Source organism: Myotis davidii, unplaced genomic scaffold, assembly GCF_000327345.1.
Source record: "Myotis davidii unplaced genomic scaffold, ASM32734v1 scaffold98, whole genome shotgun sequence".
In the NCBI taxonomy this organism is placed as follows: Eukaryota; Metazoa; Chordata; class Mammalia; order Chiroptera; family Vespertilionidae; genus Myotis; species Myotis davidii.
The window spans coordinates 2193296-2210158 of record NW_006294654.1 but is presented as its reverse complement, the minus strand read 5'-3'; the positions used below and the strand labels follow the sequence as shown (position 1 = coordinate 2210158).

At 39.6% G+C, this 16863-nt stretch overlaps 1 protein-coding gene across 5 annotated transcripts in view; it reads right to left on the bottom strand.

Annotated features, from left to right (window-relative positions):
• TLE4 (transducin like enhancer of split 4) overlaps positions 1-16863 on the bottom strand; it is a 143587-nt gene that overhangs the window by 97977 nt on the left and 28747 nt on the right. For 3 of the 5 annotated variants that reach the window (XM_015567387.1, XM_015567385.1, XM_015567386.1), the window contains exon 4: positions 12194-12256. The exons of 1 other annotated variant lie outside the window; for it this stretch is intronic. In XM_015567387.1, coding sequence (XP_015422873.1) covers positions 12194-12256 — 63 coding nt within the window. Of the gene's footprint in view, positions 1-12193; positions 12257-14102; positions 14205-16863 lie in introns of those variants that run through there. One more of the 5 variants, XM_015567384.1, reaches the window with a different exon arrangement.

The following is a 16863-nucleotide window of genomic DNA, read 5'->3' as shown; positions in this document are numbered from 1 at the left end:
TCTTCCTGCTTTCCCTTTCACCTCCCTGCATTGTGCCTACATATGCAAATTAACCGCCATCTTGTTGTCAGTTAACTGCCATCTGAGTTGGCAGTTAATTTGCATATAGCCCTGATTAGCCAAAGAAAAGAGTAGCATCCTATGCCAATTACCATTTTTTTTATTAGTGTAGATAAGCTCCTAAGTCCAACAAAGCCTGCTAAGAAACAGACCTTAACAAACCACGAACTACAGTGTGTACAATGGGTGTTCAATATTCTCAGGAGATTATATGACAATACCTGCCGTGCAAAAACTTTTCAAGCATGGCAATAGATATGGTACTTTTGATAAAATAATTTAAAAAATACTACTCTACAGCAACTTAGAATTTTTTTATATACGCATTTTTTATTTTATTGTTTAAAGTATTACACATAGTAGTACATATGTCTCTTTTTCCCCCCCTACTGACCTCCCCCGGCCTCCCCTACCCCCCGGCACTTGCCCTTGTCCCCTCGCCCCCAGTGTTTTGCATCTGTTGGTTGTGCTTATATGCGTGCTACAAGTCCTTTGGTTGATCTCTTACTCCTCCAACCCTCCCCTACCTTCCTGCTGTAGTTTGACAGTCTGTTCAATCTTTCTTTCCCTCTATTTTTGTCCAACAGTTTGTAATGTTCTTTATTGTCAATAAATGAGTGAGATCTTGTGGTATTTTTTTTTTAATGCCCCCATTTATCAACAGGGATAGTAAAGGGAAAGTAAGGGCAATGATGTAAAATGAAGTAGGGTTCTTATAATGAACAATAATGTTCCTTACATATGGAGATCCAATAGTGAGAAACAGATAATAGCCCCACTCCTCAAAGAGCTCCCAGACATACAGGAATGCAGGATATAAAATACTAAGGAAAGTTATAAAAAGAAATGACAAAAGCATTTTCATCCATTAAGTATTTATGTAGCACCTACTATGTACCTGGCACTATACTAGGAATTGAGATAAAAGTAATAACAAGACATTCAGTGAATTAATAATACTCAGGTTTTGTAATTATAAGTTGAGGATCATTTTCATGAAGAAAATTACAGGATGCTACACAATCACTTACCAGGGAAATATCTAATTGAATCTCAGGCTTGGGGGAGATTCCCTAGGGGAGCTGACCCAACAACTGAAACCTAAAGGATTTGCAGGAGTCTTGTGGATGAAGAACAAGGAGAAAAGAATTTCTGGGAGAGGGAACAGTTTGGCTAAAGTCCCTGAAGGAGAAAGGAGCTTGTCTGTCAAGAAAGAGAAGAATGTGTGTCTAGAGGAGGATACAGGGTACAAGAAAAGTTGGGAGAGACAGGCAGGTTGGATTTTGAGGGCCTTCTTGGGAATGGCAAGACACAATTCTAAACTCTTTAAAGTGGAAGAGATATTCACAGAAAGAACAACAAAGGCAAGTGCATGAAATCATTAGAGTACGGCATACACATACTCTATAGCAGGGATCCTCAAACTACGGCCCGCGGGCCACATGCGGCCCACGAAAACATTTATCCGGCCCGCCGGGTGTTTTTGCCGCCGCTGCCTGTCCTGCTTAGCAGCCGACTGGTCCCGGGCAAGCAGTGCACATGTGTGGAATGTTTGAGGGACAGTGAACTGGCCCCTGTTTAAAAAGTTTGAGGACCTCTGCTCTATAGAACCACGTACTAGTGGGAAGTGGAATCCACAAGGCAAGAGGAGGCCAAACAGAGAAGGGCTTCAAATGTGCAAAGAAGTTGGGCCTGATCCCAGTAAAACATTTTTTACTAAAAATGTTTTAAGCAGCTGAGTGCTATAAGTTCTGCATTTTAGTAAGATATACCTGGTAACAGTAAGAAGGTGGATGGCAGGGAAATGAACCAAACTGGAGGGAGTACAGTTAGAGGGTTCATCTAATAATCTAGGGTGAAATTTAGATAGGCCTGAACTTGGACCAAATCCCTTCCTGCTAATAGTAATCACTAGCCACAGATACAAAAAGCTACTCACTCAGAACTAGAAAGGATCTTTAGAAATTGTGACACCCAGAATCCAGTAGTGCCCAAGCACTGTAACAACCAACCAACCAACAAATCTCTCCATATTTCCAAATGCTTACATATTTCCAAATGCTGCCTGGGTTGAGGGGATTGGGATGGTGGCACTGCCTCACCAACAACAGGTCAAAGGCCATTACTATATCCAACAGGTAGTCAGGCTGTCTCTGCTTGATCACATCCTTTGAAAGGGAATGCACTACCTCATGGATAAGCTTTTTCCCTTTGGGGATAATGGACTCTAACACTGAGTAGAAATTGAAGTAGATAACTTCTTCCCACTGGACCCAGTCTTTTGCCTCTAAATTCTCCTCCATTGGAGTGCACTTTGAGTATTCGAAAATGGAATAATGTGTGTTTTCAATTTTCTGTATTCCAGGTTGAACATCCCCAGGTCATTGGCTCTGGGCCTCCCATTCTTCTGGCTACTCCTCTGGTTTTGCTCAATGCAACTAAACACAATACTTCAGGTACAGCTGAGCAGATCAAATCTGAGTGAAAAGTGTCACTCCACGTGCAGTAAGTCAGGCTGAAATCCTACCGAGCCTTTTTTCAGAAACTCTACCAAGTTTATTGATACAAATAAGCTTTAAATTTAACCAAAACTCAAGTCAGCCTTTCCTAAATGGTATTCCAAAAAATGTTAGTTCCACAAGAAATTAGGTGTTACAAAACAAACAACCCCACCATGATTAATTTAGCTAATACCTGGTAAACTGCAGGTCTTCTCTGAGCTTCAAATCTCACAGAGTGAGCATGCATGCAAAGCTTTATAAACAATTTCGGCTCTGGAATTTTGGAATTAAAGCTCTCATCACACTGTGGGATTTGGGTTTGGCCCTGCCTTCTCCACTCTCACTCACACAGAGACAGGGCATTCTTCAGTGATATGTCCAATAAGCTCTACAAGTCTGTGCTTCCAAAAGAACTTTCTGCAATGCTGAAATTGTCCTAGGTCTGTGCTAATATAACCACTAGCCACATATGAGTGGGCACAGAGCAGTGCAACTGTGGCTACTGGGGCTGGGGAACTTAATTTTTAACTTTATTTAATTAATTTTAATGTAAATCTAAATAGCCACATGTGGCTATGGCTACTATATTAGACACTGCTGCCCTAGTTACAGTATTTTAAAGCTTAGCTTTAGTAATAAACTAATCACTACCTAACTGAAAGTCAAAGACATGAGTCAGTTTCTCAAACATACGTTAATTTTTTTTAGACACACAAATAAGGATTGGCACTGCTCTTTGGAAGGAGGCCTACACTGAAGCCCCTCCTGAGAACCATCTTTCACTTACGGAGGGCAAATAGGCCATCATGTTACTATAAGGATTTCACCAAACATCCAATTGCCACCGTAATCACATACAATAAGCCAATTAGTTAACCAGGGAACATGGGACAGGATTATGCTCTCTGATGCCTCATTCAGTATTGGGGGGAAGCGGGGAAGGCGGATTTTAAATGAAAGGTTATCCTATGCAAGAATCAGAAAACTGTACCAAATCCCCTGAAGCCCCAATCTAGGTGGACTTAGTTCCAGACATTCCTTAGATATACAGAACTGTCATGACACATTAACCAACACTGACAAAAATGACCCTGACTGGGAAGCAGATGACACTGTGAAGGCTGCTGATACTTAATGAATGACTTCTGAAGATGGTCTTCCCGGTGTCACTGCATACTTATCAGGAGATCTCTGGTGATTTCACCCAGCTCTCCTACATCAAACCATGTTATCACAAGTCATTGATTTCCTAACAAAGTTAACAAGCAGTAAGAGGAGTTAGCCTGGTGCCATTATGAAGCGAGAACACTGCCACCAGTGCATGTAACCACTGTACTTTGTTCATTTCCTCCCTGAGGCTCAATATGAAAGTGGCTGATCACATTTTTCAACTTCCATTTTACAATTATCCCATACATGCAAAATGTGGTTCAGAGTAATTCAGCACCATTTTAAATTAACCCACATGCCAAATAAGTAGCATTTAAGATACACCCATATCTCATAATGTAGAAAGGGTATGTTTTACATCAAATTAAAAGGATCAAATCAATAGCATGTCTTATATAGAAATTCATGTATCATTACATTTGACTAGTTACTCTAGCCTAGTGGAATTAGAATTTATATAAATGCATATTATCATTATTATGTAATTCTGTATTATTTTCTACTATTTAGATGTAATGTAGAGCACCCAAATAAAGCTACGGAATTCTGGAGCAAAACTCTTAACTTCTTGGTACAACTCACTAGAAAAGCTAACAGGGAAATAAATCCCAAATTTGGGGTTAAGCTAAATTTGCACCAAAAAGCATTCAAGTTGGGATGTTCTCGTTCCCTAGGTAAATATAAGAATAAAAAAAGAAAGCTTAAAATGTTCACTTCTAATTTTCCTTTTATATTCCAAAACTTCTAATGATCATAGAAGTATTGTTAAATGTGGTCAGAAGAATGATTTCCATTTTTTTTATCCTTACCCAAGGATATTTTTCCATTGATTTTTAGAAAGAGTAGGAGAGGAAAAGAGAGGGAGAAATATCAAGGTGAAAGAAACACATCGATTGGTTGCCTCCCAAGCACGCCCCCCCAACCAGGGCCTGGGGCGGGGAGGAGCCTGCAACCTAGGTACTTGCTCTTGACCCGAATCGAACCCAGGACCCTTCGGTCCTTACCCAAGGATATCCACTGATCCAAATCGGCTAGGGCCGTGGTCAGCAAGCTGCGGCTCATGAGCCACATGCGGCTCTTTGGCCCCTTGAGTGTGGCTCTTCCTAAGCCTTAGGAGTACCCTAATTAAGTTAATAACAATGTACCTACCTATATAGTTTAAGTTTAAAAAATTTGGCTCTCAAAAGAAATTTCAATCGTTGTACTGTTGATATTTGGCTCTGTTGACTAATGAGTTTGCTGACCAGTGGGCTAGGGCTAATTTGAATTCTTTATTTCATTTGTTAAATCAGTATTTACATATGCAAGGAAAAAATAGCTGCTCTCTGGTAAAACCAGGCCAAAAGGTGAGCCCCATCAGGACTCTGCTACAGCCCTCCCCCACCAGCCTCTAAGCAGCCCTCCTTCCACTTAAGTAACTCAATCACCAAGAAACTTAGCTATGGATTTACAGAGAAGTGGGGGAGGTAAGGGATATCTATCCTCCTTGGCACGGAAACAAGTTGTAACATTCTACTGAAAACAAGGTTAAAGATGAATGCTATTTCTCCAAAGGTAACGATGACCAGGGGTTTAATAAATGGGAATTAGAAAGCCACTGGTCATAAGGAACTGCTTTTATGGTCTCTTGCTCTCTCCATACAGTACACACATTTCAAGTTACTTTAGGCTGGGGTCTGGAAATGGTTTGAGGCCTGAGACCAGTAAAATGGATCAAGTCTGATGCTGCAAACCAACCAACCTGAGCTCATTTTTCTGAACTGTCTTATAATTCCACAAAACAAAACAGTGATTAATCCAAAATATACTCCATATTTTTGGGGGGGAAGAGGGGAGGGGAGATTGCAAAAAATTTTAATCCCATTCTCTCCAGATCAAAGGCAATACATATTCACAGGAATATGCCTGATGTCTGAGATATGTGAGGAGAAAGTTCTAAGTTAAAGACTTGTAAAACGTTCCACGTATCAGAAGAGACTTTCTTAACATAACTTCTCAATTCAATTAGCAGTTTCCTTCCAGCCAGTCTACTACAAAATAGGGCAGGCCTATGTATGCTCTGCCACATCCCACCCTTCAATTAAGAGCTCTTCACGCATATTTGTACTTTGAAAAATACAGGCATAAACATAAGCTGTGAATCTAGAACAGGGTGGGGAACTGTCCAGCCCGTGGGCTGTTTAAGGCCCTCAAAATCATTTGGTCTGGCCGTGACAAGGCATTAGGGGTGAGTCAATTAAATGTTTGATCAAATACAGCAGGCTAATTTTTAAATTGATAATTTTGCATGGCCCACCAATAATGTTATAAATATCCAAATGGCTCTTGGCAGAAAAAAGGTTCCCCACCCCTGATGTAGACCTAGACAGCCTGGAGGGCCCATAACTGTTCATATGGGTTCCTTTCCACCTCCTGTGAATGTATGAAGGATAAACAATCCCTGATGGGTGTTTTCCTCCTTATAATTCATACTTTTGGAGGAGACTTCTGTATTCTATAACGAGACATATGTGTTTATATTTTATGTGATAGATTAAAATACAAGTTGTACTAATTATAAAGTCAGAGCTAGAGTTTTCATATAAAGACACGCCACTGGCTCATATGACTTCCCTTCATATCAACAATGGCAGTAATAACAATGGCCACTGCTTTTATTTTATATGCAGCATGATGTCTAGAAGAAACCACTAATTGTCCCCTGATATTCCTTCTCTTATATTAGTATAAGGTTGAGGTGAGCCTAATGGCCACTCAGCCTACATTTCCAAGTCTTCCTTGCAGCTAACTGTGGGCAGGTAATTAGGCATTGTTCATTGCAAAGTGAGCAAAAATATGAACATCTTCAACATCATACCATTGAAAAAAATGGCATATGCTCTGTCTTCTACTTCCTCTGGCTGGGGCAGGATATGATGCTACTAGTGATGATGGTAACACAACAAGAAGACCACCAGAGGCTGTTGGTGAAAATTTATTACATTATAATTGAAAATCTTCTTAACTCAGGGCACAGTTGTATTTTTCAGAAACTCGCTTAAGTCACCAAATTAGCTACAGCTGTTTCTATACAAACTGTTCTGTGAGAGAAAACAGCTTTTATCTTAACTAAACTATTATTCCTTTGATATTAAAGCAGCCAAATATCCAGGTAGGTTCTTTACACTGTCATGAATCCATATAAAACAACCCAATAGTATAGCTTTCCATTACACGGATGAGGAGACTGCAGCCCAGGAAGTGAAGTATCTTACCCAGTATGGTAAAGGAAGCAAGTGGCTAAGCCGGGATTGGGCTCCAGGTGTGCCTAACCCCTCAGGATCTTATCACACTGCCTCTCACATAGCATAACTCTACCAATGAACTCTGTTCCTTGTTAGAGGAGCAGTGAGTTTCTGAAAAATACAACTGTGCCCTGAGGAGAGAAGATTTCCAACTATAACGTAATAAATTTTCACCTACAGCCTATCAGGGGTTTGAAGCTCTTAAAGGTCTTAGGAACATCTGTTGATCACCATGAGCCATACCCTGCTTGTCTCAAAAGTAAAGAATTTGATAATCTAGGAAAAGAAGAGTTCAAAAAACACAACTGTCCTCCAAATCAGGTCCTCAGCTACTGCCTAACTTAATGCTTAATCTAACAGGTTAAGACCGTACTTGCTGCTTCACCAAAAAACAGAGTACCCCCCTTCTGAAAGATAATCTGTGTGGAGCTACCTGCCAGCTGCTAAAAGCAGCCCCTAAAGCTGCAAGGCCGACCTACCTTCACAGGAACACTGCCAGCCAGCATTCTGAAATACTACCACGAACTCTTCCCAGCGTTTGTAGGTCCTTCCTCTCCAAATGTCTTGGGACTCAAAATAAGCTGAATAGAATCCATTTCCCAGTAAAAGGAAAACAAAATAATACTGGCCTTGACTATCCCAAGTGCTTTACATTTCAGTACATGCGCTATACATTATTAAGATGGGGTTATTCCCGCCATTTTACAGGAATACTAAGGCTCAGATAGATCAACTTTCCCAACATAAAGCCAGGAAGAGACAGAGTTGGTCTGATTCCAAATTAGCAGAAACATTGCACCTTGCTGCCAGGGTGTAACAAGTGCCTATACTTTTTCAATCTATATTAGGAATTCCTTAAAGATATGTTCTTGGGAAAGGAGGAGGGGGACACTGGTGGCAAATCTACTTACTGGCATCCTCCAACTTTGCTCAGAGCCCTAATGTCTAAGGGTCTACAAAAGCTATATCCTGAAATCGCTGAGGAAAAAAAGACTCCATCCACATAATCTACTTGTAAAACCAAAACCAACTTCAGCTAAGCCATCAGGTATATTTTGAAAACAGCCAGATCTCAATGGGACTGAGAAGTTTATTTTTCTGTATAACTTTGTGGGTAAAACACAGGCCCCATTCAAAACCCCGATTTCTTCTGAGGTGAGTGCTGCTGGTTGAGCACCGTGAACAGCTGTCATCTTATGGAGAGACCTTTGCTTGCTGACTGGGGAGAGACAGTTGTTTGCTAAATGGGAAAATTAATTTTTGGAGCTAGAAGAGAATCGCTTTGGAGGCTACCTAATGCCTCATTAAGATTTTCAGCTGGTGTCAGCCACAGGTTTGGTTTTAATTTACACTTTTTTTCCTTTACCAGAAGGACATTAGAGAGGAAGATAACAAATTCACAATTTCCCAAAAAGCAATGACTACAAGGAGGCGGGAGGGCTGACTCCAGGTCCTCTCACAAGGAAATCTAGCACTTCACTGCTGCTGCAGCTAGTACTGATGGTAGTTGTAAACATCAGGAGGTGCTTACTATGTGCTAAATTTCATGTACATAATCCAAGTAATCCCCAAAGTGACTGTGTGTTCCATGCTATTATTAACCTCATCACACAGATGAGGAAACTGAGGCTTAGAGAGGCAAATCACTTGCTAAAGGTCACCCAGCTTAACTCGGTTATAGAAAGCCACTCAATTTATAATAGGGAGGCCAAGACTTGGCCCAGATCTGACTGTCATTGTCCTGGCATTTCTTGCTATGGAACTGCCAACTGGGGAGCTGATTATTTTTAGTTCCTTCCCTGCAAATAAGGCCCAAAGTGGGATAGAGAAGAGCTTCCCACTTACTACTTTGAGGTTTGCCTTTTAAAGAAGAAATTTGAGGGCAAGCGGACTATAGATTAGTCTTTACCCATTCCTAAAAGCCAAAAGAAAGGGGGGGGGGGGGAGAGATCCAGCTTTAGATGGGTACAGACACACAAGCTTTCTCTAAATTCTGATATTAGGAATCCTATAAAATTCTAAGAACTATAACTGATAGTTACTTTAATGAAGTTACTTTAATGACAAAGAGTTGCCTGGACTTTGGAAGTAGTTGTGAGTAAACAAGCACATCATTAAAATATATATTGACTATAATTTTTTAAAATTTTCAAAATGTTTTAGTGAAATCTAATAGAAAATTTTCTCTGTATTATATCCATACATTTCAAGAACTTTTTTTGTTGTGTTAATCTTCATCTAAGGATATTTTTTCCACTGATTTTCAGAGAGAGTAGAAAAGAGGAAGAGAGGGAGAGGTGGGGGGAGAGAGTGAGAGATAAACATTGATGTGAGAAAGACACATCACACATTGACTTGTTGCCTCCCTCACACAACTCAGGTACATGCCCTTGACTGGGAATGGAGCCCCTTGACCCTTTTGTCCACAGACTGTCACTCTAACCACTGAACCCACTGGCCAAGATCCTTCAAGTACTTTTGATTTACATTTACACAACTTATTTCTAAAATAAGGTCTTGCAATTAAAACTAAATTTAATAGTTTCAATCAATACTATGTGTGTGTGTGTTTTTTAATTTCAGAAAATGTGGTACACTAGACACAAGCATTAAGCAAGTACATTAATCAGCTCATGGGGGCTAACTTAAAAATAGACTTTACCTGAATGTATGTAAATTTGCCTCTTGTTCCTATCAAATTGGAAAAAAAAAAATCTCTCCAACCACTGTCCGGTACCTCATGAACTAGTCCTTTAGGGAAGGTTTTTTTTCTTTTCTCTAAATGCAATCGTTTAATTTTAAAATAAAAACATTTTAAAATAAATTCTAATACCGCAGCTGCCGTTTTGGCAGTGAGACTGACACACAGAGAGCTGGTGTTAAAAGATCAGATTAAGAGCCTTCAGTCCTGGCACCAGTGAGGCTCGCAGCCATGCAAGAGTGATTTTCCATGCCTCTGAAGAGACAGGAAATAGAATTCGTCTTCCTCTAATAACCTGCCTCCTCGCCTCCCTCCAGATTACCGTCCATCTGGCCTCAGGGTAAAGGCAAGGAGTCTGATGCTCACAGAATGCCCAGAAGGGGAAAGAAGGTGGGTAATGTTCAGACACAAAACATCAGAGAGGACTGGATTGGTCAGGAACAAACATGTCTGTGGCCCACACATGAGAAGATATAAACACACCTTAAGAAACTAAAAAAAGATGAGCCAATTAATCCAAAGTAAGCAGAAGAAAAGATATACACAGCATTAGGATTTAGAAAACCGTAACATAGGTCATTCATTACACATGAATCAAGCATTTCAACCAAGAAATGTCAAAGGTAGTGGTGAAATAAACAGTAAGTGATGAGATTATGATGCCTACTCTCGCACCTCACGCATAAAAGGAGCTGCCAGTATCACCCCCATGGCTTTCCTCTACAGGGTACAACTTCTCAGCCAATTAATTCCAGTCCAGTCTTGCTCAGCAACACTACCATTACACATTTTGCTCCTACTGGACCTGCTTACACAAACAACATAACTCATGTGGGAAAACCACCTACTGGTAAATCAGCTCCACCAACATCTCCAAGACCTCCTTCCACTTCTAAATATAACACCACAGAGCCTGCAGTAATGCCATGGGAAGAAACTGTCTAGTGATAATACAGAGGTCTGTGCCTGCAGAGGTCTAATACCACCTCAGGGATAATTCAAACTTCTTCTGCCTTGGGTTGTGTCACCTCAGCCTGGTTACAGCTCTGTGGGTTACGCAGTCTTCCCATTCTCTATAAAGCAGAGCTGCTTCAAGTCAGAAGAAACGCACACTGGTCTGGAGTGAGCAAAGGGCACCCAGGCTTCCTAAAGGAATGCCTACAGGCCCTTGACTCTCCTCACCACCCCATCTAATCTAGTTATAAGCAAATCCCGAGTGGAAATAGGTAAATGGAGATACAGTGGGTGGTGGTTCTGTGGTAACAGCTAAAGGGGGAGAAAGACAAAACACCCTTTACTGTTTGTGATCCAGAAGAACATTTGAATTCAGGATTTTAACTTATGCCCAGGATTTGTGAATATGAGCACCAGAAAGGGATATATACCCAATGAAAGGTAGCCATGGTTACTCAAGTCTAACCCAGTTCAGACCAAATAAGAAGTCACAGAGAATCCACCTCTCTGTAACATACATGCATCGCAAATACCCTCTGCACACTAACATCAGCAGATCGTGCCCACTGATAGGCGACAAACCACTCTCCTTCAAAGCAGGGACAGATACACTTCAAAGAACAGAAGGGTAGGAGGAAAGTCGCTCAGTACTTTCTATCCTACAACACATAGCTCTGTGACTGCAGGACATGCAGACATTTCATTAGTTAGCTTCTTCTCACAGCTTATCTTCCCTGAGCAATGAAGGATTCAGTAATACAAAATCAAAAAGTATCCCTTTCCAGCATGCTCACCTAAATCTCTAACTACCCAAAGCAAGCAAGCAAATGAACAACAATAACAACAAAAAGCCACATGCAAGCCACCGTGCACTAGAAATGCACTCCTCATTCCAGCATGTGTACATCTGTGGACAGGTGGTGAGCAAGAGAGAGCGAGAGAGCTGCATGCCCCCTGGCCTTGGCAATGCATGAAGTCCATGGCGTTCAGAGCAGTGAGTCCCCTGAGCCCATCTTGCATCTTTTCTCAAATGCACAGGCAATACAAAGACTTCATGAGGTAACAATAGTAACTTTTTAAGAGCAGCTACACAAAAGTTACATTAGTTTGTGTTTACTACATAAAGTAGTTTCTATTTGGTACCTCTTCTGACAACTCATTGCCCAGTGACACAAGTGTAGAACAAGCTTTTGTCTTCTGGGAAATTTTTTAAACTACCCTATTAGATGCCATTAAGACAAACAGTCATAATTCTGAGTAACACTACATTGTCCAATGACAGCAGATATTTTAACAACTGAATTTTCCTTCGCATATTAGAAACATTCCATTATATAAACACAATTATTTCCCACTGAATGTAAGTAAGGTGTAGAAGTTGGAATTCGAACACTGTACCTTAGAAATGTGTAATACAAACACCAAGAGGCCGACAAGGGCAAAGAGTCAGTCCCACAATCCCCCTTCTGCAAAACCACTAAAACGGCACTTTCTAGCCCAGTGCCTGAAACCAGCTGCCTTACCTCTTGGGACAGGAAAGGAATGACTTGTGCACAGATAGCATTCAGCCTCTTGACAATCTCTGCCTGTAAAAAAAAACAAAAACAAAAACAAAAAAAAGGAAAGGAAAGCAATGAAGAGAACAGTCAGCTGGTTACAAATTCCCAAAATATTAACAAGATGATATTAATACACACTTTATATTCTGGCTGGTATACTTCATAAGGAAGAGGAAAACGCTCATCAGCTAGCCCACTAAAGGGCAGCAGTGACAACAGTGCCACATTAATAGCACAATTTATTAACCAGAATTCATCTTAAAAAGTCAACCTTCAAGAACCAGGACAACATAAAAAAATTAATTTTCATAACTGGAAATCAGTTTCAAAAGCTTCAACAGGACCCTTATTCAATCTGATGTCATTTTTCATAAAAACCCAAGTTTTTAGAATTTAGATAATAAATATACATTCTTCTCTATATCTCAACTTCTCTCAATTAGTACTCACTGGGATTTTATAATTAAGTCCCCAACCTCTCTCCAAAAATAGCACCCAACCAACCCCCAAAAGTTGATTAATTCATATCCTTAGCAATAAATTGTTGAAAAATGGCATGTTTTCTTTAACCATAAAAATTCCCAAGTGTATTAACCAAGATTTTCTGTGTGAAGAGGTTTAGAACATGCTAAAAATCTTCCTATACAAGCAATTTGTGTGTATATGGGAACTAACCTTGGGAACTAATCATTGCACTATATATCTGTAAAAGTCCCAATAATGTCAGATAACAGATTTTTCTCTAATAATTTTTGTAAGTATACACATTTTACAAAAATAGGATGCTGCAGTAAGTTTGAAGGAAGGAGGGAGGGAGGAAAGAAAGGAAGGTTGCCACTATGTTTTCTTTAAAACACTACTCACAGCTTCACCAATGTTCATCTTAATTTGTAAATTTGTATTATCAGACTAGAGGCCCGGTGCAGGAAATTCTTGCACGGGGAGGGTGGGGGGGGATTGTCCCTCAGCCAAGCTTGCACCCTCTCCAAATCCGGGGACCCCTTGGGGGATGTCCGACTGCTGGTTTAGGCCCAATCTGGCAGTCGACATCCCTCTTGAAATCTGGGACCGCTGGCTCCTAACTGCTCACCTGCCTGCCTGATTACCCCTAACGACTCTGCCTGCCTGCCTCATCGCCCCTAACCACTCGCATGCCTGCCTCCCTGATCGCCTCTAACCGCCTCTGCCTTGGCCCCCACTGCCAAGGCTTCCTCTGGATGTCCGGAATGGCGTCCAGAAAGTCATTCAGCTGTCCAGTCTAATTAGCATATTATGCTTTTATTATTATAGATGGCTCCTTATAGACTTTGGCATGTGACAGGTAAACACATTTCTTTTATATACATACAAATAAAATAGCTTATATTTTACTGATGAAGTGGGCAAAGGAGAGGAGTACTGAAAGGCAGATAACATAAAGCAATTACTAGTTTTCAAACATTCTTAAAATAAATTCCATCAGGGTCAGTTCCTCATTTTTTAAAAGAACAAAATGCTGTCTTTCTTACTAAGTCATTACCAGAATGATAGCGACACGCCTTGTGCATTCTAGGTTTCCTTCTCTCATCAGCAACCCTTGACTTGATAGCAAAGCATCTTTTAAATGCCAGCACCTTACAAACTTTGCCAGCCAGGAGAAAACACAAATTCAAGTCCCAAACCTAAATTTTCCATTCCAATTCTGCATTCCTAACAGGATGGACAGAAACCCAGCACCAACAAGCAGCAGTGAATAAGGACCCAACTGTGCTGACCTGATTTAATTTATGGCACTTGCCCCATGGAGCATTTAGCTATCCTTTAAGAATGCTTAAACCACCATGAAAAGCTGCAATGGGAATCACCAAATCACTCTCCACCTGGACGAACATACCACAGTGGTTATGGGGTAAAATTCCAGTGTGAGCTGAGAAAAGAGAGTAGCATTCACCAGACTAAAAGCACGGTGTCTCAAAGGCATTTGGTTGTTAAGCTTTCTGTAGCAAGAGGTGGAGGGAGAGAGAATAAAAGATAATGAGACACTTTGGGGCAGACCAAACTGATGATTCTAATGCTTAGAACCATCTGCCAAGCATATTTTCCTCATTATGTTGTTTACATAAATAAAATAGTCCCTTGCTAGGAGAGTTGAAAAATGTGTGGGCACATAAGAAAACTGAGTTCTTTAGTTTGCCTATAGGCAATAAAAACTACTCTAAGGAAACTTAGCTGGCAAAACAAAGACCAAGAGGTATTTATCTGGCTTCTTTAACTTTGGACCTAGGCTATTTTAAGTCTAAACAAATATGGAAAAAAGTCTGTATTTTCTTTAAAAATGTAGAAAAGTCGTTTTATTGGTTCATATGTTTACATGAACACCTAACAGAAAAAGCAGAGGGGGCGACCTCCCAAACATTTTCTTTAAAGGCCTCCTTTTGTTTAAAAGACTTCTTAATTTCTTTAAGTTGTCATGCCAATGGATTTTCATGGTCAGGCTAATTGGCAGCAGGGGGGTGGGATGTGTGTGTGATTTCATAAAATTAAGCCAGTCATTCTTCACTTTGAAAGCTAAAGTTGCCTCGGAAACACTGCTGCTTCCATGGTCATCTAATTTTGCTTCTTTTGTCCCGTAGGATCCAGCTTTAGGGAGGCATCATTTATTTATTAGCCTTTCCACTGGGCTTCAGTGATCAGCCAGCCAATAATACTGCGGACACACACTTCTAATGGCCTATGTTTTGAAACTGAGTCTAATCTAATGGCGTGAGGTCCAAACTCCTTTTCCAGCACAGCCATTAAGGGATGTAGGTTATTGCTGTTGTCACCATTGATATTTGTCATTGTAATGTAATTAGGGCCCTAAAATGATGCATTACAGCCCTTGGCATAGCTTCTATTAAAATCTTTTCTTCTGCTCACTGAACTGCGACCTGCTTTCTGATGAATAACAGACAGCTAGCTTTAGGGTAAGGAGCAGATTCATCAAAGAAGTATTTTTCAGCTTTGGGGAAAGAGAGGGGGAAAATAGGCAACCTAGGAGGAAAAGCACTAGGGGAGAAAAAGCCACAATACACATTTGAATTTCATCTGACCACTTGAAATTCTGATTGCATCTGATGAATCTTGCTTAGACAATATATTCCCAGTCTTTGAATCACATGGTTAATCAGGGTTCTAATCTGCTATCCATCAGCCTAGGCCAGCTCTGTAGCTTCCAATCAAATTTATAGGTGATGTGGCTCATGCATCCCTGAGCAAGTACATTCACAGATAGCCCATTTAAACAGGCAGAGATTCTGAAATACTGCTGTTAGGGTTACTGGATGTTATCATGGTATTCGATGCTTTATGGACACCGCTAACTATTGCCTTCAGTTGCCCATGACATACCAAAATAGCATTAACGGCCCCAATAAAAGAACAATTGTTCATGTCAATATATAACAAAAAGATTGTTTCTGCAGCCATAATTTGTCAAATAGATTAACAATTTTTGACACTCCTATTATGTCTTCCTCTATCCATCAAAATATTCATTAAAAAACACTAGTTGCACATATTTTCCACCCTCAACTATCATTCTATTTCTCTCTTCTGTAATTTCCCAGCTTTATTCCATCCCTCCAATAAAGAGGCAATAAAATTGATAACCATCTCTAATTTAAAAAAAACATTTGAGCTAAATATTTTAGAAAAAAGTTAACTTTAAAAAAGGCATGCTATGAAAATCCTTTACCTATGCACTCCATACCTGGCACATGGATGCTGACAAGCTAACTCCAAAGTGGTGATGGCCAGGGACTAGTAGCATAACCAGTCAGTAATGAAACAGAAGAATGCTGAGAAGAACCTTTTACCCCTTTCGTCTTCACACTCCAACTCAAGAATCATTGAAAATTATTAACTACCATGCAACATGGAAAAGCAATGCCATGCATTGAAAAGAATGTCACGACTCAATCACTAGATTACAAAGCAACAAATACTAAAACACACAGTATCAGAAACATATTTTCTTTATCATATATAACAAATTACATTAGTCATTTAAGTAAGACAAAAAACTGGTTAAGCCTATGCTTAAATTGAATTGCAATCTCTCAAATAGTTTTAATACAATAAATCTAAATTTTATTTATATTATTTCCGCCTACATAATATCCTTTTAAAAATTAAACAAATTTTATTTTAACCACATAATAAACTTGAGAGAAAGTACAGATGACTTTATTTTAGTAACCAGAGTCATATCAAAATCAATCATTTTAAAATTTTTCTTAGAATTTTTAGCCTCTCATTGAAATAGGAAAAACACTATTACATATTATTGAAATAAAACAGAATAACAAAACATTAGAAAACCATTTTAGCAGCCAACCAGAAAAAAATTTAAAAAGAACAAAAAATATCTAAACAATTATAGTTTCAGAAAAACATTCTTTAATAACATCTCATGACTAATGTTTTCTACAGCAGTTTCTTTGCCAAAATTTTTTTCCGAAGATGAATCTATTTATTTTATTATGTGCTTATCAAGAACATAACACCCACTATGAATAAACATTTTTTTTAAAGTGAAGAATAATTCCTTCTTACTCTGTCTGAAATCTGTTTTGGAATAAGTACAAATAAATCTTGCAATTCTCTCCTTCACC